The following is a 26,609-nucleotide window of genomic DNA, read 5'->3' on the forward strand; positions in this document are numbered from 1 at the left end:
GTCGTAGCCTTGTTTACGATTTACTGCCGCAGGAAACAGCTGGCTGCAGTCCCAATCCTGTGAGATTCGTCCCCTGGTGGTGAAAGATTTGATCTTTGTTATATAACAAAAAAGGGTCCAACCCATGCTGTGAAGGTGGTTGGAAAGCTAAGTTTGAAACGACACCAACAACAATTGCCCATGCGACGTCACTTGAGTTCCCAGACGTGGTTCCACAAAGAGTGAAACCAGTGATTCTGCCAGTCGTTACCTGAAATTTGTGGGGGCGGTATCCCGAAAGCAGCAGCGTCGGCTACGTCTGAACTCGAGCGGCGAACGCCGTCGCTCTAGCCCTGCCGTTTGTCAGCAGAAAGAAAACGGAGGGAGCGTCTTTCCAAGGGTGAGACAGCGGAACCTAGCCATCCTATGTGCTAGCTTGGGGCTACACCACCGCGCGACACAAGCGCAAACACCGAAACAATTCCGCATGTGAGCTAATTGATTTAATTTATACCGTTTTAAAATAGTTAGTTTAGTATGTTTGAAAAGGGCGAGAGAGCTTAAGGAACTTTTATAATAGCTATTTATCAGGACAAGTTGCTCCTTTTGTCTTTTGTAATACCTCTTAAAACACAACCGTATTGGTATTTACCAATTTAAAAAATCAACTCCCATTCGTGGCAAGCAGTGCGCAAAACGCAGCCTTTCTCTAGCGGCCAGATGTCTGTATGTGGTCTCTATATTTTGTCTTCCCATCCTGCAAACCAATCGTTAAAGTATATTTTCATTGCGACTACTCAATTCGGTCGGGTCCGGGTAACCCAGGAGGTGCTGTCGAACAAGTTAATTAGGCCATGCTAAAGAAGCGCGCAATAGACGGGAAGCTGAGCCAAAACAGGCAGAAAACAACCGTCGAAAAGCAGACGACAAAAAAATGGCTCCAATCCACGCTGCGAAGGTTGTTGGAAAGCAAACCTTTAAACGACGCCCACAACAACTCTCCATGCGGATCACTTGAATTCGCAAGCGTGGCTCTACAAAGAGCGAAACCAGAGATTCTGCAGCCGTTACCTAGAATTCGTAGGAGAGGCGTCGACAAACGGAGGAGCGTCGGCCCCCTCCGGACTAGAGCGGCGGACGACGCCGCCGCGGTAGCCCGGCCGTCCGTCGAGAGAAAACGGAGAGGAGCGTCTTTCAAAGAATGAGACTGCAGAACATAGCCATTCTGATGCGCTAGCTCGGGGCCACGCAGCAAGAATATATAGGAGCCGAATCGGCCCATTGCGTCAAACCAGGGCGAGCGACCAGATAACGTCACAATGAAAACTAAGGCGGACTGGAAAGCTTCGCAGCTGCAACGGCGCAGGAGAGGGTACCGGCACCTGATGGACAAAATAATAGCGGCCGCAATTCATTCCGTGACTGCGCAGTGCAATGCCGAAAGCGGTGGTCGCGCAGTTTCTTCAACCGCGGCAGATTCCGCTAGCTTAACCTCACCTCTGACGAGCACATGGGACACTATCTGGCCGCGCTAGGAAGATTCGTTTCCCTCCTATCGTATTCTTGCTCCGTCCGCGGGGCTACACCAGCGTGTGACACATGCACAGACACCGAAACAATTCGGCATGTGAGCTTAGTGATTCCCATTTATACCGATTGTGAGGAGGCGCTGCTCACCGAACAGGGGTCGGCACGTCGAAGTGAGGAAGACGGGGTGTGTGCAGAGGCCGACGAAGGGCGCGGGAGAGAAAGAGGAAAAGGAAGCCGGAGGATCGTGGCACAAGGGCTGGAGGAACAAGGTTCGAGGAATGACCTGCCGGACGAGAACGTTTGGGGAACCAACGTTGCGAGCCGCATCTTCCCCGCGGACATTAAAGCAACTCAGCCGAGACTGGCCACGGAGCACCCGGGCCGAGTCGCTCATCAGTCGCAGCACCGGCATCGACAAGGGAACCGCGGCAGCGCCCCGAGGCTAGCGCACGGGACCCGACTTTGCGGCGGCTAGCGCCAGCGTCAAGGAGGCAGTGCCTGGAGCCGTCACACCAATCAAGGGTACCGCCCCAGCTCCGTGCCGCCAAGTACTGCCAGATGTGAAAGGGAACTGTTTTGAGTTAACATTGTCTTGTCGGACATCTAGTCATTTTATTAGATTAGCTCCTAGTTATTTTTGTGTATTTTTCTCATTCTGTCCCGTGAATAGAGTCTGCCTTTGTCTGACGTCACGTGCCTCAACACCATTCCATGATCTCGCCACCTTGAAGATGCAACAGAGTCGAGACAAGTCTACAGCCCCTATACCAGTGTGCTCGTGATGAAAGGGGTGCTAGCTGTTTATTTGCCCGAGGGCCTACTCTACAAGAAGTACTCCCCTGTTGGTTCAAGCCGTCTTCACGCGGCGCCACACAACCATCTAACCAGTATTCTTAATTTACACACGGCGACCTTCCATCAGGGGAACTGCGACCGTCGTGCACACTGCACCGCACAAGACAACGTTTTTATTGTTCAAAGATGCATAAAACAATACACAAATATGTACTTACTTGCACACAATTCCAGCGGCACAAGCATCGTACAACCGCTCCTGCAGGAAGACGTAATCCACTGCATACGGCAACTTCGGCTTTTGAAAGGGCCGTCATCGATTTGCTAGGACCATTCACGCGCTCACCGAAAGGTAACCGCTGGATTATCGTGTGCGTGAACTACCTCTCACGCTACACCAAGTCCCCCGCCCTACCAGCTGCTACTGCAGCGGACATCCCACAATTCCTGCTCCGATCTATCTCACTTCGCCACGGAACACCTCGTATCATCATAAGTGACCGGGGACGTGAATTCACCACCCACTTCGTGCAATGGTTTATTCGTCTGTGGCAGTTTCATCATTTATGCCATACGATTGTTACATGAGCAGTATCAGCGAGGGAACGAACCGCACCGCAAGTATATGCTCACCATATACCTCGCCTGTGACCAGAAAATTGGGACGACCTCTTGCCCTTTCTTGAGAACGCCATTAACACTGCAAACACAAAACTACGGGATACAGCCCTTTTTTTCTTCTCTATGCCAGTGAATCTATCAGCTACCTCGAGACGATATTCGCTCAACACGAAAGGCCTTCAGTGGCTAAGACAAGAAGTCGCACGTTGACGAGCGCGCCTACGCACATTGGCTTCTCAAGAACGCTCCAAACAGCAGGATGACGGTCGCCATCGTGATCTCTCTTACGCTCATGGTTAGTTCGTATGGGTCTAGACCCCCCAGCGTAAGCGTGGCCTGTGCAAAAAACTTCTACCCAGCTAAGTCCCGAGCATATAGTCACAAAAGCGAGCCACAACCGCGAGCCTAATTGTCACAAAAGCCATGTCACAAAAAACCAAAGCGAGTCCCAAAAGCTAGCATAATTTTCACAAAAGCGATGTCGTGTCGTGGCGTGTCGTGGCATTTCAAGGTGTCTCATCTGGTTTCACATGTCATACGCCGGCATAGCGTACAAGAAAAACAAGGGAAAATGTCACGCAGGGCAATTGCTCATCTCCCAAACCATGTCGCCTTCAGTAGCACTATTTTCTAGGAGACCGCTTTCTGCATAACGAGTCGATTGTATTTCCCAAGCAGAAGTTAACGCTACAGCGCTGCACGTTTGCTGCCGTAAACCTATAGGCGGATCCAACTGGTCGACCAAGTGCTTTTTAGCGCCATCGTAACAACCGTGGAGTGACCGTTGATCAAGTGTGCCTAGGTACGTGCCTGACCATTTTTATCATTTGTAATTACAATAAAATAACATGTCGTCCAGAAAAGTGTACGCTATTTTTCTTGCCAGGAGAATGCACTTCTCGAGAGTAAATAGAAACCAAAATACACCTGAAGAGCATAAAAATTTATGTGGCCTCTCCGAATCCACCAAAAACACTTTCTTTCGTTTAAAATGTATTCTTTGTCCGCAAACAAAAAAGAACAAGAACGGGCTCGATGGTGTCATAAAAATGAAAGTGACTTTTTTCGAAGTTTCAATAATTTAGCATTAAGCAGGCTCTTAATTACAACTCACGTATATAAGTTGTAATAGCGTGATTCTGAGAAGAATTATGCAATACGTTTTGTTTTGCATGAAGGCCAATAAAGAGAAAAATTCGGCATCAATCGTTTTCAGAAATCATGAAAAAGAGTACCATATCCAAGAAATTGTGTTGTACCTGGCCACGTTAAGAGCGAACGTGCTCTGAGTAACCCCTTCTCACACTCTAGAATACACTTGAGCTTTATCTGGACGGAAATGTAAAACAAGCGTCTGGTAAACGTTTTGACGAGGACAAGCACGCATGCAACAAACTGAAGAATATGAGTGTCAAGCATGAGAAGGTGAATGCAAATCATGGAGTTAATAATTTGTTAGCCAATGAGGTTAGTGCAATCGTGCCAACAACGTGTCAATCATTTTGAAAAAGAGAGAAATCACGAAAAAATACAAACTTTTTATCCGTAGATAAAAAGGGTGGATGCTCACACAAATTGGTGGCATCTCAGTGAATATAAGTTATGAGCCAGTAACACAAATACAAAGGTTTTCTGCAAACCTGTGCAGCTCCAACGCTGGGAAAGAGAACAGAGTTGGCAAGAGTGACTTCGCCAGTGACATCAAGAAACTACGAGCTCATTCAAACACTTGTTCTGATCTATTCAATGCAAAAGAGTTAAAGTCCAATTGCCAACCACGTTCTCCCACTACCGCTTCTGGCCCTTTTTTCTTTGCGTATTTTTTTTCTTCCGCCAGAGCATATCACGTATCCCGCACTGCCAATTTTGCATTCAGGCCATGGGACATCTTTTTAAAATCAAGTTTGATAAATTAGTTCCACAATTCCTTGTTCAAACTGTTGCGACACCACCCATTGCTTCTTCTTTTGTTTTTGTTGAACTTACAACATTTCTAGGCGAGAGCCTTTCCTGTTGCGTTTACTTTCGCCTCGCCTTCCCTCCACACCAGTTTTAACGTGTTGGTTTTGTTATTGTCCATTGCGGGAAACAATTCGATATCCTTTTTTTAACAAAGCAAGGAACGCCGATAGTTTTGTAGATGTACTTTGTCTTCCACGAAATATAACTAACGTTGTGTTCGCGCTGAACGATGTTGATATGCTTAAACCATAGAAGCAATCTAGTACAGTAGACTCCGGATACGACAAACTCGGTCGAGACAAACAACAGTTGTGCGCTCTTTTGAAGTCCGCTATGCAAAACACCTTCATCTGGTTTATTTATTGATAACATGAACACATTTTTACAATCCCTTCCAGTTTGTGTCAGCGGTAGTCTACTCTACGTAGTTCATAAACTTTCCTGTGTACGCTGATTTGAAGCGCCTGTCGAGCCGTTTATTATGGTTTCATTCGTCGGCCAATTTGAGCGTGGTTGCGTGCAACAGACGACAGAATTTCTATTTAACTTGTTATATCAAGCTTTCGCATTAAAATCTGCGCATCAACGTGGAGAGAGAGTAGAGCATCAAACGCCCAAAAACTAGCTATATAAGTAAACGTACTTAGAGTCGCTCGTCACCCCAAAGGCGGCTGCGGATTCGAAATTCTAACTTGAATGGGGTTTCTTTGTTCAGACCCAAGCAGCACAGTAACTTGGAAAGCCCTCAGAACAAAGCAAAACAGTCTGGTCTCCTGCTTCTTCAAAAAACTCAGGTGATGATACTCGCAGATGGCACATGCATGACGCTGGGGTTCTGGTGATACCTGGCAGTGCACGATACAGGCGCTATCCCTGCAACTCGCACGGGGCACCTTGAGTATTCATGGCGGCTATGAGTGGTGCCAAAGTGGACCCCGAGCACGCATACATACGCTGTGACAGCCGTGGCGATGCGTGGAAAGGTGGAGGAGCAGAAGACTCGAACAGTGGCCGTTGGAACCCCAGTCAAGCTCCAGCCAATGGGTTGCCTGTCTGTCTACCAGGAAAGGGACTCTGGCACCTTGCTGGTCAACCGGGTTCCCCCAGTCGTCTGTGTACTACCCGTTCCCTGCTATTTTTATTGTCGGAAGTATTTAAGCTGTTTCACCATTCAGGGTTACTGTAAAACTATATTCATTGGCGAAATGGAGAGGGCTCAAATTCTAGGCCAAGAAGTGTGAGGGACAGTGTGTGAGAAGGAGAAGAGACTCCCAGCCTGCACCACCGAAGTATCGCAGGAAAAGAAAGAGAAGGGAGGGGAAAGAAATATGGGTTAAGGGAATGGCAGAAAAGTGGTTGGGATAGGAAAGGGATGGGGTAAGGGGTAAAGGAATAGATCTACCACCAGCGACCACCTCCCGGGAACGGGCCCAACATCAGCGGCGTTTATTGATTTTTTTTTTTTTTTATTATACAAAATTGTACATTCAGTTGCTTCTGCAAAAAGTACAATTATACAAAAATTAGGCTTATAAAGAGAATATTAACACTCGTTTTGTGCTGGAACAATGTCTTGTAGTCAGTATACTTGTACTGCTATTTCTTGATCTTGACTTGAATACTTGAATACTTGAAGACGATGACGATGACGCAGACGAAGTTCTTGTCTGTAGTCATGTCGTTCTGGCTCTGTAGAACTTGGCCGTTTTCTTGCTGTTGTTGTTTCAGTTGAGTTGAGGACAGCTGGCCTTGTAATCGTCTTCAGGAAGGACTTGGCCTTAATTCCTGAATGTATTTTTATTGTATGTAGTATTGTAATAGCGTTAGGGCCAATATGACGAGAGATGCAGGTGGAGGAAACCTCACCAAATTGGCCTTACACCCCATCTCCCGATCATATCTGCCTCAAATGTTGTTGTTATCTGTAGTAAAGGTTAAGGTTATTTAGTCATTTGCATTACAAAATCGTTAATTTTTAATACCATTGCTTCAAGAATCTTCCTGGTTTGTTCGTTTTTAATGATTTCAGGTTTCCGCTTTCCAAGATTTGGTCCTAGCTTCCGAACCATTTGAGTCCTCTCCTCGGTAACTAGTTTACAGTCATTTAAGTAGTGATCGAAGTTTTCTGCTTCTTCCTTACATGAACATAATGAATTCTGCGAAATTCCAAATCTTTGAAAATAGAAAGGGAACCTCCCATGCCCAGTTACTGCTTGAGCTGAATAAAAATTTGTCGGGAAGTGTTCTGGAATAAGATTTACATTTGGAATCCACGTATACGTGTAACTTGCGTTACCTTCTTTATTCCAAAGATCTTTCCATTCCTTAGTGAGCCTTAACTGTAATTCTCTAGATATAATTGACTTCTTAATTGGGATAAAAGTGTATTCTCCAGACTCTGAAGCCTTTTTTGCCTGTTCATCCGCTAAGTCATTACCTATGGTGTTACTGTGGCCTTTTACGTAGCTCAATTTAAGATTAACGGCATTTATAGTTATCAGTTTTTTTATTTTGACGATCATTGGGTTACTATTACATGGATTTTTTAAAGCGTTTAACGTGGATAGGCTGTCTGTATACAGTTGATAACTATTATACTCCCTATCACAAACAATATACTCTACCGCCTTCTGAATCGCTAAAACTTCTGCGTCAAAATTAGAGGCAAATCCTGGCAGCTTATATCTCCGTATTAACACAATAACATTATTGCAGTCTAATACTATGAAAGCTGCCCCGACTTCCTTTTCTCTTTTTGAACCGTCAGTGTAGATCTTGAAATTCACTTCCTCTTCTTTATCAACTACAGGTATAACAATTTTTTTGGCTGGATGGTCTTGCCAGTGGTCATATTTTTGCATTATTTGTTCTCCCAAAAATGTTTCGTTTTCCATTGAAAAACTTTTACCGTTCCTCAGTATCTCATGTTGTTCATTTTCTTTCTGTATAGTAAGGTGGACAGGTGGTATTTTCGCTAGAACATTAAGAGAAGCATTAGATGTTGTTTTGAATGCCTTTGTTACCAGAATTAATGGTAACCTCTGTATTGACCTTAACTTCCTTAGAATGATTACTTTCTTGGTATACCATACGGGTGATGCATAATTTATCATCCTCTCGATTCCTTTTTTATATATTAGTTGCAATAACGTCCTACTAGAATCCTTGTCATCCTTAATCGTTCGACTTAAATTATAAGTTAATTCTGCTACTTTTTCTTTCAAATATTTCAAATGCGGTAAAAATGTTAGTTTGTTGTCAAAAATTACACCTAGAATCCTCATTTCATTCACTATTTTGATTTTATCATTTCCAATCTTGATGCCTGGTGGATGGTTTCCGTATTGTTTCCCAACTATCATAAATTCTGATTTTTCATTATTTAATGTGATCTTACTTCTTCTTGCCCACCTGTTGACTATGTTTAATACCTCGTTAACATTACTTTCAGCCTCGTTTCGAGATTTGAATTCAACCATTACTACAATATCGTTGGCGAAAGCTTGTACATGCGAACCCTGTGGAAACCTACACTCTAAAAGTCCTGAAACCGTGAGGTTCCAATATAAAGGGCTTAAAGGAGAGCCTTGGGGTGATCCTTCTGCCAAGGACTTTACTACCCTAATAGTTCCATCTTCAAATATTATTTCTCTTTCTGTGAGTATACTATCTGTTAGCTTAATCAAGTTCCTATGGCATTGATATTCTTCAAGTTTAGAGGTGACTATCTTTGGTTGAATTGAATTAAAAGCATTTTTGATGTCTAAAGAAACTAATATTATATTCATTTTGTCTATTTTGGCTCTTGCTATCCGTTTCTTAATCTCTTGCAGTGCTTGTGTTGTTGAGGTATTATGGGTGAAGCCAAATTGATATTTATTTAGATGATTATTTTTGTAGAGAAAGTGATACAATCTATCTTTGATGAGCTTTTCTAACACTTTTCCTAGAATTGAGTTAATAGCAATTGGCCGATATCTTTTATCCTCTGGTTTATCTTCCGACTTTGCTTTAGGAATTAGGATAACTTTTGCCTGTTTCCATTTCTTAGGAAAATATCCTGTTCTTAGGCATGCGTTAAAAAGATTAACGAAATAAGTTTTATGCTGTTTGTAAATAGCCTGTACTACAGAAGTTTTAATGCCGTCTGGCCCTGGTGCGACATCTTTCCTTAGGCTGTTAACCACCGTATTTACTTCAATTTCTGTAAAAGGAACATCATCTTCCTGTGCTAACTCTGTTGCCCTTATTATTCCTACATTTCCTTTGTTTCTTTGAGGTAAGCTTACCTCAAGGTCTGAGACATTCCCATCCTCTGTAGGATAAAATTTATCTAGGAGATATTCTATTGATTCCGTAGGAGATGTTGTATAACTACCATCTTCTTTTAGAATACTCTTAAGAATGACTTTACTTTTAATCTGATTTCTAGCTATTTTGTATGCTAAGTTAAATGGGTTTTTAGTTATTTTACTGCTTAAGATTCTCCAACTTTTACTCTTTGCTTCCTGAATCATTTTATTATATGTGTCATGTTCTTTATAGTACTCTTCTTTATATTTTTTCCTTATATCACCTCTAGCTTTTTGATATCTTCTTCTACACGCTCTTACTCTTTTCCTCTCCATTTCTAGATCTATTCACCACCAAGGTTTTGGATTCTGTTTCGAAGTTCCTTTAATTTTACTGTACTTACTTTTTAATTCCTCCACTTTTTTATAAAAAGTATCTACTACCTCATCTATATCTTGTACTGTGTGTATCTCAGCCTGTTTTATTTCAAACCAGTTATCTTCTTTTAGTTCCTCTAGTACTTTCATTTCGCCTTTTAATGTTAAACCGTAAACATCTGGCAGAATGATATTGTCAAACTTTACCTGTATATATCTATGGTCACTATAATTAGGGATTTTTAGTACTTCCCATAACTGGAGATCCTTAAACAAATTGGAGGTAACGAATGCCAAATCAATCCACCCCTTAGCTCTACTCGTTCTAAATGTTGGTGGAGAAGTTCTCTCGTTAAGTAAAGTTAGATTATTTGAAACTATAAATTCGATTATTTTATCTCCTTTCTCGTCTGTGATGTGACTGCCCCATAATTCGGCTTTTGCATTGAAATCTCCCATTATTAATATATCCAAATAATTACTGTTACGGATAAAGTTTTCTATTTTAGATAATGTTGCGTTGACGGATTCACGTGGAGGACAATAGCAATTTACCACAACTATTTCTCTATTTCCTTTTTTGATTTTCGCTGCTAGAAGGTTTTGTTCTATTATTAAAGGAAATATTGCAATGTCTTCTTTATGAACTATTATTGCCGTTTTAGGGGTATTACTAAAGGCAATTATTTTGTGTTTTATAGGAAATCCTATAACTTTGTTATGAAGAGTATAAGGTTCTTGAACGACTGATATGTCAAATTGTTCATCATGTTGAAAATTGCTTAGGGATTCGTTTGCCTTAAAAGCTCTACCTAAATTAACCTGAATAACATGAAATTCTGACTTACTCCCACTTGTTGTAGTGTTGCATGCCATGTTGTTAGTGTTTTGATAGGAAAACCTATTATTTTCCCTTGAACGTGATAGGGTTCCTGCACTACCGAAACATCTATTATGTTCTCCGCTTGGAACGTGTTTAACGATTCATTAGCCTGGAAACATCTTGCCAGGTTAATTTGTACAAACTTTAACTCTGTGTTCATATCCATACGATCTTACTTCAGCTTGATATGTTATCAGAGTTGCTTATCTCTGTTTGTCCACCTCCCACCTGGCAATTTGCCTTCCCACCTCTACTCGTAGTTAGTTCTCTCGCGTAAACCATCCTGAAAACGCTTGAGAGATGGACATCTCCTGTCCCTCATTGAGTGTCCTATGTCAACGACATTCCGACCAACCCTTCGGTTGTATATCACGCACTCTTGGCAGAAAAACTCTGTTGCTGGACAGTCCTTGTAGTTATGATTTCCTGTGCAGTCGGTGCATGTGGGATCTTTCTGTCTGCACGCCACTGTAGGATGTCCCAACCTGGCGCACTTGTCGCATCTGGGTACGTACAGATTTTCGTACGCCTTGAGCATTGTCCATCCCAGCCTCACCCGACCCTGTTCCATGATCTTCCGAAACGCTGGGCCTGGAAGCTGTGCGATCACCGTCACTTCGGTCCTCCTGGGTGATCTCATCGTTCGCTTTATTCTTATCTGTTCCTCCTCTGTGTTCGTTTGTTTTGCTATTTCTTTCTGAATATCCTCTTCCGGAGTTCCGCCTGGAACACCCACAATGCAAATTTCTGGCTGCCTAACTTGGGGAAATTCCGCCGTCAGTTTGCCTCTGAGTGTCCCATGCTCTTCCAGTTCGGACTTCAATCTCTCTAATCCCTCTTTCTCGTCTGCGAGCACCAACACCCCCTCTCTCGTCCTCCTCAATGACACGTTTCTCAGCCCAAGCTGCGCCGGCTCGAAATTCTTTTTGAGTTCTTCCTCTGCTACTTTCGCAGCATCTTTTTCGCCCTTGTTTGTTAGCCTAATGTGGAGAACGCTTTGCTTCCTCTTTTCTCCTTCTTCCCTTGGGCCCGGGTCGTGATGTTGCCCCGCCGAGGTACTCTTCGTTACCTCAGCAAAGCTTCTCTGTGGGTTACTTTTCAGCGCGACTAGCTCGCCCTCCAGTTCAGCCACCCTCGCTATGAGGTCTACTGTTATTCCTCGCATCTGCTGGATGTCGTCTGCCAGTCTTCCTACTGCTCCTTCGTCCTCTGTTGTTCGCGTTATCCTAATTAGGCTTCGTAGAATTTTGCCATCTACTTCTTTCACCAACCTTTGTAGTTTGGCTGTGGGGGTTTCTTCCTCTTTTTCAACTTGTTCCTGGGGTTCATGCTCGTCATCTTCTTTTCTGAGAGGTGGAAATTCGTCCTCATTCTCAGTCGTGGAGAGCTCCTTTTCTCTCCTTTTCCTTCTACTCGACGTGCTTCCGTCTCTCTCCTTTTTCTTTTTCTTCTTCCGCTCAACCCTGAGGTCCTTGGTTTCGTTGCCCAGTTCTTGCGACGACTTACCCATTGTTTTCGGTTCTCATTCCTGATTTCACTTTTCTATCGTTTTACTGGCGACGTGGTCTCCCTATTCGGCTTACTCTGCTCCTGTGTTGCTCGAAAAGTGGTTATAAGTCTCTGTAGCCTGTGTAGTTACCGAGATATTCCCACTTTTCTACTTGCCTTTTTCTCACATTTTAACTCCTCATTGTTTCAGTACCATGTGCTACACTTATGAAAAAAAGTAGTTAATCCTAGTTCCCTCAGCTGGTTACCAGTTAGCGCAACACCCTAACATGCCTCTTGTTTGTTAAAACCTCTTATTAACTTCGTCGAGGTCCCAAATCGGCAGGTTACTTTTTTGCAAACTTGGGTGCAGTCATAGTTGCGGCTGAATTTCCCTCTTTACACAGTGATACCCATACACTCACTTCGCGCAAATTCCGTTAATTCCGCGATTATATACGCGAAATTTGTGCTCGTTTATGTTAAAAAATTTACTGTACACGATTCTTTACTTCACTATTGCGAGGGCCTTCGAAATAATTGCTATTTTAAAAATTCCTGTGCTATTTTCTTCCGCTAAGCCTAACGCCCGCTTCGAAATTTTAACTTCTTTTTTTCGAAAGAAAACTCAATTTTACGCCTTGAAAGGGTATCCTCCGTGTTCTAGAACCATTTATGAACTGTTCTTGCTCTTATTTACCTTTTTAACAAGCTTAATTACTTCAATATTCGATGAGAAAAATGAGCTCACCAATGGCCGCCCTCCCTCGGTGGTTCCGCCAGGTGGCAGTAGTGTGAGGGACAGTGGCATGAAGGCAAGGAGACAAGGAGCAGGAGTTGGGGTGGGGGCGCTTCAAGAACAAATGTTTTCAGGGAGGTCCCCGGAATCGCACTCGGGACCATTCCGCCGTGAAATCGGCCAACTAACCCCAGGGCCACTCCAAGGGCCCTATAGTATGGGGTTAGAGGCGGCGGGGAACAATACCATCTGCAGCCAATTGTAAAGCAAGAAAAAAAGATTGCGTTGGCATGCATTGCGCAATACCAACAACAAAAAAGGCGAGATAGGAATTTTCACAAGTATTAGAGCCCAACGGGTAATTTTGAAGCGGAAATTCATAAAAACCCAACAACCAACTTAGGCGACCAAAGCGTGCAGAAACCATTCCATCGCGCCGTTCCATGCCACCTCTTTACGAGACTGCAAGGCAAATGCACACAAGTGTTTCGCAGGCTGGAAATTATAACAAAAGATAAAAAAGGGATAACATAACACTCTAAATTAGCACAACAGAAAAAAATAAACCGCCGCCACATGAAACAAAAAGAAACAAACAAGTGGGGAAAACGCTCCCAATCGGTTGAATCTAACCTCAGTTACTCGCGTTATGAGACCGGCTCCTATGCGAATGCGTTAGCAGTGATTTCTCGCCTGCTGTTCTCCTCGGGAGTTCACGTGCGTTCGCGCCTAAAGTGGAAAGCGCAGACGCTGAGTTCGCGCTGAAGATGTAGAGCTCGCGAAGCCGGTTGCCGAAGGTTCTTGCACGTGCTAACGCGGTCCACATCGGTAAAGATGTGAACTCCTGCCGTCAGAAAGGATCCGGGCCTGTCAGTCACGCTAACTTTCAGCGGTAAGTTCGAAAATTTATGTGAGGTGCAACAGCGGCATCTCGGACGAAGGGAGAGTGGCTGCCACCTGGGCTGTTTCTCCAGCCTTGCACCATTGGTGCAAACTGCGATATTTTCTTCTATGCCGAAGCGTGTTTCCCAAACCCCTCCCTCGAAATGGTCTTGCCTTGAAAGGCGCGGCACTGATGCAATAAAGAAACTTCTAAAAAACATCGACCTCACAGGCAATAACAACTTCTCTCACTTCCTTATTATGCAATCTTGATACAAACAAGCTTCTCCTACAGGAAATTTAATTTTTGTTATCCCTAAATTCGTCAAAAGTGTTTCCAAAAAAATGACAAGGATGGATACCTTCCTTCAGGAGACGTGCTTATTTACGTCAACCACAAACACAAGTGCAATAAATTACTGAAGCAACCAATTAAAAACGAACGGAAATCAGAGTCACACCAGACTCCATGCTGAACTTGTGTCAAGGCGTCATTTCCAGAAATAGACTCCATCAACGAAACTGAAACTGACATCCTAAAAGGGCTGCGTGATCATGGGGTAGCAACAGTACGCCATATTTCGAACAGACAATACGCAAGTAATACGAAAAGGAAACATGACACAAACGTTTACCAGAAGAAGACTTGCATAATCAGTATCCGCTGGCTTTCTCTGATGCACATGGCGTCACTGCATATCAAACCCACGCCCATCTCACAAACGCCAGCGGTATGGGCGCTGGGCTAACAATTGTTATGGAAAACCAAGCTGTGTAGAGTTTCCTCTACCTCAGCGTCCAACTGACAATTATAACACTAACACATTCATGTACCCAAATTGCAACGCACCCCTCTTAGCCTACTCACAATTTTGCGGCACGTTTAGGCAGGCAAGGCGATAATTCACCTAAAGGTAACAGAAAGCCTCAGCTTTCTGGAGGGTCGGAAATTGTTCGCCATTTTCTTCCCAGGAAGGCGCACCAGCGCATCTCACCGGTCGGAGCAAGGGCGTCTGGTCTCGGCTTTGACACAGTGCAGCCCAGTTAACTTTCTCGCCCCTCCCTCCTTCAGCCAGTTTGCCTTCAGCAGACCTTGTCGCCATATCAAAGCCATATCGCCTTGTAGCGACTACCATGTTATACGTCTTGACACCATGGAATACTGTTGGATCTCAAGGCTTCCGGTGTGTGGGCTGCATGCTAAACACTGCAAAAAGTGAGTTGTCAGAGCGGACATTTAGGGTTAGTGTAGAGAGAGCGCAATCGAGAAAGCATGTACAAGAACCAGTATTTCTCGGGGTTAAGTATTGGGTTGTACTCTGCAGTTAGAATAAATTCGCTGGGAAAGACATTTCCATCCCCTTCTCTGGGTCATTGTACGTAGGTTACGTCCAAATTAGTTTAGGCCTATAACTCCTCCATATGCAAAAGGAGGTTCTGCTTTTGACTTGAAAGTTTGACAGAACGAAATGGTTTTACACTCGGTCCTCTAAAAAGCATGTGTATTTTATGTACCGAACACCATGAATTTGTCCCGAACACGACGTCACCTTTAAAAGCGTAAAATTTCCTGGCAAGAGACAGAATACGTGTGCGCGCGTCATATTTGATAAAAAGCTAACCTTCATGCGCCACATAAAAATCTAAAACCAAAATTTTTAAAAGTTATAGAAGTTTAAACATTTTCTCTTATAAGTCCTAAGGTGCTGACAAAAGCAGCCTTACACGCTTTCATGAGATTTTAGTGAGGCCATGTGTAGACTATGGAGGTGCAGCGCGAGGGTCCACGTTTAACACGGTCATGCAAATGTTAGACCCAGTGCAACACTTCAGGCTCCCCCTTGCGTCTGAAAGCTTTACGGCAAGTCGAGTCCAACGTTTCCATGTCGTGCGAGACCAATGGTGTCCAGAAAACCAACATGCCTACACAGTACTCTTGTAAGCTGTATAGACAAACTTAATTTTGGATTACCCGTGCTCTTCAATTGTGAAAGACATCTCGTCCGTCAGTTTGTATTTAGCGTGCCCAACGCTCACGAGCCTTTTCTCTATGCCTGTGAAATTGCCTTGCACAAGAGATAAGGGTTTGTGTTGCAGATTGCAAAACGATCTTCGTTGCAAACGTAGTCTCACATTTGGACATGTCTACTATTTCTTAAACGGTTAACAAGCGTGTTGCGCTGCATGAAATATTTTACAGCCGTTTCTAAAATGAATCTTCGGCCGTGTCCTGCTTTGCACATGGGCCCCTTTTTGTCAGCACAGGGACACTGGACAGCGATTAAGGCATGTTTACGCCAGAAGACTGTGATATTTTATTTGCAGTGATATATTACACAAAACAAAATATTATAATGTAATATCTCTAGAGACTGTCCATTAGTTGTTACAGGTTCTCAATCCTTTAAACCGACTAAAACGTGATAAATCGTCTTTTAAAGCTATACAGTTGCCTATAAGACAAAACTAAAAATAATTGTTTGCTGGATCCCTGGACACAGACAGAGGAATTTCGGTGGACGAAATCGCTGACTCCAATGCCGCTGGGGCAACTCTCGGTATTGGTGTTGACGTACGACGGGTCCCCTACCTCAACCTGAAAGCAGCCATCCGAAGAGGTATCTTTAAATGCTGACGACCAACATAGGGCATACAAATATACAACAATTTCCTCCTAATTAAACCACACCTTTGACGATACACAACAGAAAAAAGCGATTCGTTCAAGTATCGATTTCAAGACTTCAAATGAGCTACTTTGCCCTTGCAAAGTGTTAATACAGGTAAAATAATACGGTCAAATTAACAGCAGCAGTGGTGCCCTAAAGTTTTTACCCATAATAAAACCCCAAATTTAGGTACCACTACGAAATCCTTGCTGCTGCCCCAAGAAATCGAAGTTTCGGTCTACTGTATACTCTACTAGTCACATCTGCCCCGTTCCTGATATACACATTCTATAGTGCACATCGGGCAAGAAAGGGGGGTTGACAGAAATGTTTCCCACTGTCCTGCGTCCATTAGGACCAGACATGTGACCACCATCATTAGCTGCGCAAACTGAAAAAGCAAAAACGAGCAGCATATATGCCCTTTATAGCAACACACCCACATGCCTACCGTGCTTATGTGCACAATTTTTGCGCTTGCATTAAACGAGAGAGCCAACGCCCCCGCAAACTGCGTTTATTTTCAAGCCCGCGCCAAATGTCACTAGCCGACAGTCTGACGTCATCGCTTCAGAGCAATTAGGAGCCGCGCAGCTGCGCGAATAGGACAGCTGCCTCCACGGGCAGAAGAAAACTATTGGTGAGCAGCAAAAGGCCTTACACAGCGGCTGTGGAAAACCCGGGGGTGCCATGTCTCGCCCAAAAATCAACATTACGAGCAACCATGATAGAACACAGTCTTCCGCTGATGTGCGGGTGTTGACATTCGCAGAACCGCTGTCACACCCTGGCGTCTGCACTAAGTGAACAAACATTTTAAGAGGGACAAGATCCAACTTCCGCTTGAATAAAGGCGAATGGCAAGTGCAAAGGGCAACTAAAAGTACAATTAAGTAGGAAATTACGATTTCAACAGCCAAATACAACTTAATGAGTGTGATGATCGATAATATTAACATAGAAGCTTCCCAAGGACCATTCGATTGGACCAGAAACATTTCATGACACGATTGCTGCGAATTGCCATCTCCACACCTGAGCGTACTTTCCAAAAAGAATGAAGTTGCTAATAACCGTTCATGAACACCAGAATCAAACATGAGTTACCAATAATGGGGACTTACTAAGAAATGCCGCCATGTGGCAAAAAAAGGCACAGATTGAAAAAGTTTATTCACTTAAGGATTTTAGCACTCAAAACGCCCCATTGACACCCTCCCTCAAAGAACGCACTCAGCGAGCTAGCTAGAAGTCTCCCTCCTTCAAAATACAGGCCTTCTGGGGCGAAACACATGTTCATTAGCCCTGACTAACCCTGCATATCCGTCAGCACGCGAAACGCTGACTCAGTTAAAGGAGTCCATCAAAGCAGACACACTGCTACGACTACGCAGACCTAGTTTGAGCATGCTGGACTCTTTATATGAAGCGCTGCTGCACATACAAATCACTTTTTACTTATCTTATACTGTTTATATTGTTAAAAAAGGGAGGCATGAGCACCCAAGTTGTATTACTAAAGCAACATGCTTCCTTTGATTTCTTCTAACTTGTGTCTGCATGGGGCATAAATAGACATTTTGTTTGAGATTCACTTTTGGGTGACGTAAGGTAAATACGAAACCACTACCAGCAATTACTTTATCCCCTCAACAACGTCGAGGGGGAAAATATAGGCACGCCGCTGCTTTCACTTCCAGCACTGCTTTTGAAGGGACACTGAAGTGATTTGTAAACATTGCGCGATTACCAGCGCAAATTGTAGTCTGGAGTCTCTAGGCCATTTTTAGACCACTCTCGCTGCGTTAACGCATCTTCACTGACTCGACAAATCCATTTGGAAGTGGTGTCTTTCTATTTGCATCCTCCCTGTCGATTTCACATGACGTTTTGTATGATGTTCAGACGAGATGGCTTGGTTTGACGGCGCTTTCGCACGGCTCACTAGCCCTCCCAGAGCATCAGTCAGCCCAGCATTTATTCGGCCAGCCGCCAGCATGTCGTCGCAACTCGTTCGCTCAGCTGGAACAAAGCCACAACTCGTTTGTGCCGGGACGACTGTACCTTTAATAAAGTAGCGAATTGGGCGAGATGGAGTCCGTGCATGATGATCAGCGCAGACATAAAACCGTACACGAAGAGTAAGGACGACACAAGCGCTGTATAGCAACTGAACTTTAATTGAAAAACACACGTGTTATACAAAAAAAAGGTTGGAATAAAAAACAATAAACGCTTCAAAGATGCTTTTGTCATGCAACCACTTGAACAACCGACTTTTGTAGGAAAACAACATCATCATCTGTAAGCGAAATTGACGGATGGATCACGCACGTGTCTCCTCTTTTCATAATCTTATAACTTTCGGCTATTTCATGCGTGCGCTGGCCTATTCTTCTCATCTTAACGACTGTCCGATTAAACTGCGGAGCGAAGCCACACGCTTTGCAGTGGTGGGACAAGTGCGAGGATGGCATGCCTTTCAGTGGAGTGGCATGTTCTCTTAAGCAGACGTTTAGGCATCGTCCCGTCTGACCGATATACTTGCCACCGCAAGGAAGCAGCGGAATAGAGTACAAGACTCCAGAAACGCAGTTGGTGAAACGTTTTACGTTCTGTGTGGTGCACTTTCAACCGCCACTAGCTGTTCCTTCTTTCTGCAACTTTTTATCAATACTGGCACACACACTCTCCAGCGTCTTTCCTGCACCAAAGACGACATTACCGTCATACTGGCTTGCAATCTTTTTATGCGGTGCGAAACAGAATGCGGATACAGAATAACAGCGATTTTTCTTGTCCTATCTGCAAGCGTTGCCGGTGCATCCTGGCCAGAGATTTGTTCTTGCTTCCGTCGATTCAGCAATCGTTGCGACACGGAAGCAAGGGCCAAGCGCGAGAAACCTGCCGCTTCCAATCTGGCAATTTGGCGCGAAAACTTTCGTGCACAACATGAACACAGGACTTCTTTAGAGCTGAGCCAAGACACGAAGTGGCCAACCCGTTTTTAACAATCTTGGAATGTGAAGAACGAACATTTAACAAGGGCTTTACATTCTTTGATAAAACTAGCCCGAACTCAGTCGAAGACGAAGGAAGTGCAACACAAGGCCAGCCGCTGGATTCTTGAATAAAACAAGCGCGAACTCAGACGAAGACGAAGGAAGTGCAACACAAGGACAGCCGCTGGGCAACACAAGGACAAGGATCAGCGGCTGTCCTTGTGTTGCACTTCCTTCGTCTTCGTCTGAGTTTGCGCTCATTTTATCCAAGAATCCAGTGGCTGTCCTTATGTTACACTTTCTTCGTTTTCGTCTGAGTTCGCGCTGGTTTTATCCAAGAATCCAGCGGCTGTCTTTGTGTTGCACTTCCTTCGTCTTCGTCTGAGTTCGCGATGGATTTATAGAAGGCTGTCTTTCCAACTAGTCCAGCTTGCAACCCTCCTGAAGGGTGTAACAGATCCGGGCGAATATGACCAGCAAACATGATCCTTCTGAAACTCCAGAGACAAGTTTAAAAATTTTAGCACATCATTTCGTGGAATTTCAGACGTGAAAGTCAGGCATTTGCACCTTTGATTGAGCATTTTCAAAGTCTCGATCATAGATCGGGTAAAATGCACAAGGTCCACACACACCAAATTGTCATCCACATATCTAAAGACATGCCGTGCGAGCCCTTCAAAGTCTAGTTATCAGGCTCTGTCAACGTTTGCCGGAAAAATGTTACTACATGTTACTTAGTGCTGCGGCCACCCTAGAGCTGATACATTTTTCCTGACTTTTGGAAAAAAAAACCTTTCGCGAAATGAACAACTGTAGAGCATAAATAACACCATAATTTCTGTAGAAATCGTTCCAAAGAAATACCAGCTTCTTTCTAAAAGTAACTTCGTCGTTGTCCTCAAAAAAAAGTATTTTTACCGCAAGTCATCAACTCCCCGCGAGGAAATGAAATGAACGAGTCCTGTATGTCCACACTGAATGCGTAACACTTTGCTGGACTGAGCTAGGCCAATACAGTCACCACTTCCTGCTAGTTACGTACAAGGAACTGGTCAACAGTGGTTACTTCTTCCATATAATTTTGTAAAAACCCCGACACAACGTGCTGCCGCCAAGAAATGCGCTCACTTACTATGGCTCGGAAAGGAATGCCAGCCTTGTGAGTCTTTGCTGTAAAAAAATATGGAGTTCAAGTCCCTTGGCCGATTTCACTCCTGAATGCAAACGTTCCATATTTAAGTCAGTAAGGAGGGCAAGGGCCCGTTTCTTTATACTGGTAGCTTTTTCAGATACAGGCTTGAAGTTTTTCTCCACTGCCTCTTAACTTTTCTCTCGAAAATTCACTGAGGCATGACAAAAAATCACAATTTCTTATTCGAATAGCAGCACGAAGGGCATTGTCGAAGGATAAAGAAATTTCAGATTGTTTTGTTTGTTGGTTTTTAGAAAATGTTTTCTATACTGAATTCGCCATTTTTGCGCTGCAACGTTGATTGCTCCACGAAAGACTTCGCCGCAGAACGCATGCAGACTGACACGTGCTGGCGAGATCTTGTTGGTGAGCGAAGAGCACCGACTGCTTGCAGGCGCAGTCCCGAATCAGCCGAACCTGGACCTGGTGCGAACACGTCTTTTACGACACAGGAATGAGCTATGCAAGCTCTAAATGGGGGGGGGGGGGGATAACCGCATCGCATTTGAGCGTCTCCGGTGGCGCTGGGCACGTTCATCAACTGCGTACGCCTTACGCGCGCGTACGCTCTGCGATACGTGCGTGAGGGCCCCATGCTTTGTGCAAAGTATAGACTGTTGTATAGATAAGTATAGATAAGAACACCTCAAAAATACTTCAGGAAAGCCTATGCAGTTTAAATGCTTATCGAGGATTTCGGAGCACTGAACCTCGCAACTAAACTTGACAGGACGAGTTACATACTATCTTCTGACATACTCCCTTAAGGAAGTGGTTCTCTCCATCCGCATGTGTTGGAAACTTGTGCGGGATACAGCTTGAAATTATTCGGAAGTCTCAGGAACTGATGGACTATTTGAATTACGGTAAATACGCTTTCTAAAGCGCTAAATTATGCAAAAAGGGGATTTCCAGCGCAGGCGATGCTGCCCCTCACAAGCGGAGTGTAGAAGATGACAGCGGCGCGAGTCCAAAAGCTGACGTCAAAAGCTAGGGGCGCCACTCAAACATCTCACCGCCAACAGCTGTGCTAAGTACCTTTTAGGCGCAGATGGGATATCGTATGGTAAAGAGAGCTTAGTGAAACGGGAAAGGTTTAGGTGTTTAATAGCGGTCAGATTGTCTGCGACGAAGGGTGTGATGAAACAGAAGTATGGGGCCGCATCTTCCTTCCACAAAGTTACAGCGTTGAATGCGGAAGAACTCAGCAGAATTAGCGAGACAATCCCAGCCTATTTTACTATTCCTATTATACGGTTATCGCAAAGGCTGTCCAAACCTATGCACCAACGCAGGACTGCGAAAGTGGGGCTATTGACAATTCCTAAGAGCCAGAGAAATACGTAACAATAGGGTAAAGGGTCACCGATACGGGTGGGGAATAATGCAAAAGCATGGGGAAAAATTGTCGTGGTAACCTGCACACGTTCATTTTGCAACTGTATTTTGGAATAGCCAAGGCAACGGAGTTGGTGCCTTTGCCCAGGTAAATAACCTGAGAATAATATGCACTTTATCGCTATAAAATAAAAATAAAACAACGCCAAAGTGAAAAGGATCAATCAAGTCACCATGAATTTGCGTGGCAGTTAGGTTGTACAGGTCGTTGGAGTGCTATACAAACTCACCAGGGGATAGGGATTGTGAACAGAAGGCAGAGGCACGGTTAGGGAAGAGAACAGACAATACCTCTAAGGAGATAGAAACCCCAACTGCACGAAGGAAGCTATCTGAGGCCAAAGTTTAAAATGAAGCGTCAAAACAAAACCTCAGAAACAAATAAAAGAACATAATGCCAACATTGGCCCACATGAGAGCACTATAACTGAAATAAAAAAAGCAAAACGTAGATGTCGCTTCAAGTGAACCCATCGAAGAAACTGATAAACTAACTCTGCAAATGGCAGAACTTATCGAGGACACAGGAAAAAAGTTTGTGGAAAAGTTAGTGAGCACATATAATAATTAGGCTGCTAAAACCATAGAAACAGGACGAGAGTAATTGATCTCCTCCTTTACTGCAAAGAAAAGAAAAAACGCAAAAACAAGATGGTCTCAATTGACAACAAAGAAGCAGCTTTCGATGCACACAAATTAAAATTATCCCCTCAGAAATGACGCTGGCAAAACACGCAAAAGCACGAATTAGATACACAAAATATTTGCTTCCCATTTGTGCGCTGGCAACAAGGGGAAAGCGAACAATACGTGAAAAACTATGTGGGTTCGCCTATTTCAACAGTTAACTTAGACGAGATGTTAGGAACACTCCAAAGGTAGAACGGTGAAAAACCGAAAAGTAACAAGAGACAGAGCTACTATTACCGCCATTCCCTAAGTAGATCGACTATATATCCTGCAGGACAGCTTGCAAAGCAATTTCCAAACAGCCTCGTGAAGTTACGTTATCGAGGCTTTTGTAAGCAACGCAGCGCGCTGTGGAAAAGCGATATTCAGGCAAGACTCAGAGACAGAACGCAACAGCATTGGATATTTAGGCGTCGTGCACCTCTCATTTCTGCGTGCCAATCGTATTTGTGTGAGTATATAGTTATTATATTACCTGTAGGCTCACCTGAAAACGGCAACACCGGGTATGAACACAGTGGTCCTAAAAGTTCTTAATAATTCGAAATACCTAGAATGTTTCCGAATCGGCCGCGGCCCAGCTGCTTTTTGTGTGTCGGTAGCCTCAAATTAAATTCCTTGTAGTAACCCACTTCGGCCTGCCCATGTATATAGGACTCCGGGATACAATTTCACCTGCGTATAGCCTGTATCTGCATCTGGGAACAACGTCCTCACGTCGCTGTGAAAATATTTTACATTGCTATCCCGCCCTTCGGTTTTGTGCATGTACACTTAAATGCGTTCATATAATACCCGCCTCTGCCCAGGCGTCTCAGATGGCCATGGCGTTCGTGATACGTCTCCTTGTGCGTTTATTTGCGCGTATTCGCAAGATATAGTGGCCCCACCGTGAATGCAATATGTCTGTCGAAAAGGTTATTGGGGTGAGCCAAGTGTAGACAACGTGGGCTACGGAGGGGTGTCTACTGGTCAAATCTCTGTTCGATAAACCTGAGATCTGTAATTAAAGGCTTTGAAATCAAAACCAACAAGACGAAGCAACAAATTTGCTGTCCCGTAAAAGGAGAAAAAGCTATTGAGGCTAGACGTTTTCTGTTGCTGACTTACGTTGAGCAGCTCATTCACTCGTACCATTCATCTCCCTCACCCCAATGTAGTGCTCTAGCATGCTTTTTCGATTCCGCTAAATGTAACGGCTTTCGTATCGGTTTCTTTTTTTTAAATTCCCCATCCAATTGCACCAGTAGCGGTTGTTTTTATTTGTATGTTCATAAAGACCCCGTGGCTCACTGGCTAAAACTTTGTGCCGCAGCTGGGCCCAAAGACGCGGGTGAGAGTACTGACCGCGCCGGTCACATTGTTGATGGAGGCGAACAGCAGAAAAGCCCATGTGTTGGAGATTTCGGAGCAGGTTAAAGATCCCCAGGTGGTCAAAACTAATCCTGAACAGTCCATACGGCGTGCGTCATTGCCTATGTAGCGTCGGCGCGTTAAACTTCATAATCAATCATTCAATACTTCGTTTTGAGCTAAACATGTCTGGGCAGTGCGCCGTACAGCTTAGCTTCAACGCCCAAGCCCTGCGTCGAAGCCTCTCGTGGATCCCCCGACGAAGGCAGCCTTCGTAAAATTATCGTACATTTTACGGCGCTAGCTTTTTTGAAGGGATCAACCTGACGACGGCTGCTCGCGCCATCTGTGGCAGCACCATTGCGGTGTGCCTTAAGGGCACCAGTATGACCATATCACGACGCCTGGCTTCGTGGCTTCCTCCACTAGACGACGGCAGCGCGCGAGGACTACGATAAATCTGCTATTCTCTTTCAGCGTGTGAGTACCACGATTTCACAATGCCCGTATTCGTTCCTCGGCCCTTTTTGTAGAAGGCTTCTCGCTTCAAGTCGTGATAATCCGTTCCTTCTCAAGCCGTACATCGGGCAGAAATCAGTAGAGGGTTTTCGAGCCCCTCACCACATAATTGGAGGACTGCGGTACGCAGCAATTTTACAAATACCGTGGTCGCTGTTGGGGTCAGCTGACGCTGTTGGGGTCACCTGACTGCAATCGCCGCACTGTCATAACTTCTTTTGACTGGTTCCGGGAGCAGCCGTGCAGAGACGCCGCTGTTCATAAAAATTGCTATTATAAAAACAAATATGTTCACGTGAATGGCACCAGTGTGGTGGCGCCTGCGCTTCCGCGTCCGAAACGTACATCTCAGTGCGCTCACAGAGCGCATGACCATCGATGCACTGGTAGATCCGACATGATGCCCTTGTCTGTTCCAGTTGTAACCCACATGGCCTGGTCTGTGCCAGTCCACAACGAACCTTTACATAGGCGTTCGGCACGTGCTCCCCACTTTCCTTCGCGTTTTACGGTACACCCACATTGCCTTACAGAGCGTTCCCAGCATTATCGTTAAGGTTCGAAATTCCCTGGCACACATACAGCTTCTTTCTGTGCTAACGGGCGACATTGCGCAAAATCTGCACACTTTTGACTCCAAACTGTAAAATTACAATGTTTCTTTTCCTTCAATTTGCAGGGGACACCACGGCCACCTTGTAACAGCCAAGACCGTCATTTACACAATGGGAGATTTTCTAGGCCATATAATTCCTGGCACCTTCTTCATCATTGGGGGCTTCTGGTGGACATTTTCAGTGTGGTGGGAGTACTTTTCCAGCAAAGATCAGAAGCGCCTTTTCCAGGGCCGCTGTGCGTACCCGCTTCCCGGGAGATTCCGGCCGTACTCCTTCGAAGCCTTCATAAAATTTGCATGCTCCGCCTACGGGCTGAAGTGTGAAATAACATCTGCTCTTCATGGTAGCAAGCTGGTTGTCCTGGAGAACACTCACCACATATCCATGTACCTTTTCTACATGCTTAGCGGTATTGTCGACGTGCTCACAAACATTCGCTTCCCTCTTCCGCCTGGCACAGACTACGTCGCCTTGTTCTTCGCCTTCGCAGTCGAAGGACTGTTGTTCCACTTCCATTTGCACGGCAGACCGCCACTGAACGTGCTCACTCATAGTATGTTAGTATATGTAATCGCGGCTCAGGCTGCATGCATCATCACTGAGCTCAACAGGTCGCACAGCATACTGGCAGCTCTTGGTAGGGGCTATTTCGCAACTCTTCAGGGAACGTGGTTTTGCCAGCTGGCTTTTATTGTGTACGGGCGGAAACCGGATTTTCCAGCGTGGGAAGAGAATGATCCTGACAATTTGATGTTTGCGGCAAGTGTCTTCGCTTGGCATATGTTTGGGTGTTTGCTGTACACAGGCGTCCTCGGTTTCCTAGTTTGGGGTATTTTGAGGTTATGCAATGGCAAATGTCTGGCGAATGACAAAAACAAGGCTGATTTTGAGTGAGATTTCATATTACAGGAATGGGCCGTGGAAACAGAGTGATCACAACATTATCCGGAAATGCATTTTGCCGCTTTAGTATAAGTAACTGGTGAAAAGTGAGCAACCCCTCCGCCAAAGACGGGATCATTTCAAATATATAGGGCCGTAATAAGTTAGCATCGCGTATTTTACAACCACAATTATCGCATCCCATTCTGCCTTCTAGCCTTCAGCACAGAAGATTTCAAGTCGTCAGTCTGGATTTTTTTTTGTAATTACGGCAGGCTTCTCTTTTGTCTCTTCGGGTACCTATCCGGACCGCTTACCATTGTTATCTCAACAGCAGTATTTAAAAGATGGGATATCCATAATTACCATAATTAAAGACCAGTGTCTATCTTGTGATCAATAAACACAATTTTCAAAAAAGTAATGTCAAACGAAAAACTTGTTTCCTAGAAAAATCCCACACACTGGCACATCATCATCATGGATATCGGTAAAAACAGACCATTGCTACAGCAGTAGCCTATCTTAGTGAATTAGTACATGATGCCCTACACAACAAAAAATACGTCGTTCGCATTTTTATCCACATCAAGAAAACCTTCGAAGGTGTCAACCCCAACATTCTAGTACAGAAGCCAGAGCGATATAGATTTAGAGATACATTTCTTCGACTTATTCGCAGCTACCTTACGGGCGAATACAATTTTTCAAGGTAGGTAGTACCCAACTGCTCAA

General features: G+C 44.4%; 2 protein-coding genes across 2 annotated transcripts; one reads left to right on the top strand and one right to left on the bottom strand.

The window, feature by feature from the left end:
* Positions 1 to 3,550: 3,550 nt before the first annotated feature.
* LOC144144902 (transmembrane protein 45B-like) lies at positions 3,551 to 26,298 on the top strand. The gene is made up of 2 exons (XM_077676406.1): positions 3,551 to 3,727; positions 25,055 to 26,298. The coding sequence occupies exon 2, from the start codon at positions 25,101 to 25,103 to the stop codon at positions 25,884 to 25,886; it is 786 nt and encodes a 261-aa protein (XP_077532532.1). The 5' UTR covers positions 3,551 to 3,727; positions 25,055 to 25,100; the 3' UTR covers positions 25,887 to 26,298.
* On the bottom strand, positions 10,691 to 12,665 carry LOC144146486 (uncharacterized). The gene has a single exon (XM_077678433.1). The coding sequence runs from the start codon at positions 11,948 to 11,950 to the stop codon at positions 10,691 to 10,693; it is 1,260 nt and encodes a 419-aa protein (XP_077534559.1). The 5' UTR covers positions 11,951 to 12,665.
* Positions 26,299 to 26,609: the final 311 nt, after the last annotated feature.

Source organism: Haemaphysalis longicornis, unplaced genomic scaffold (assembly GCF_048455015.1).
Source record: "Haemaphysalis longicornis isolate Haplotype H1 unplaced genomic scaffold, Haemaphysalis longicornis Haplotype H1 scaffold_7, whole genome shotgun sequence".
Classification (NCBI taxonomy): Eukaryota; Metazoa; Arthropoda; class Arachnida; order Ixodida; family Ixodidae; genus Haemaphysalis; species Haemaphysalis longicornis.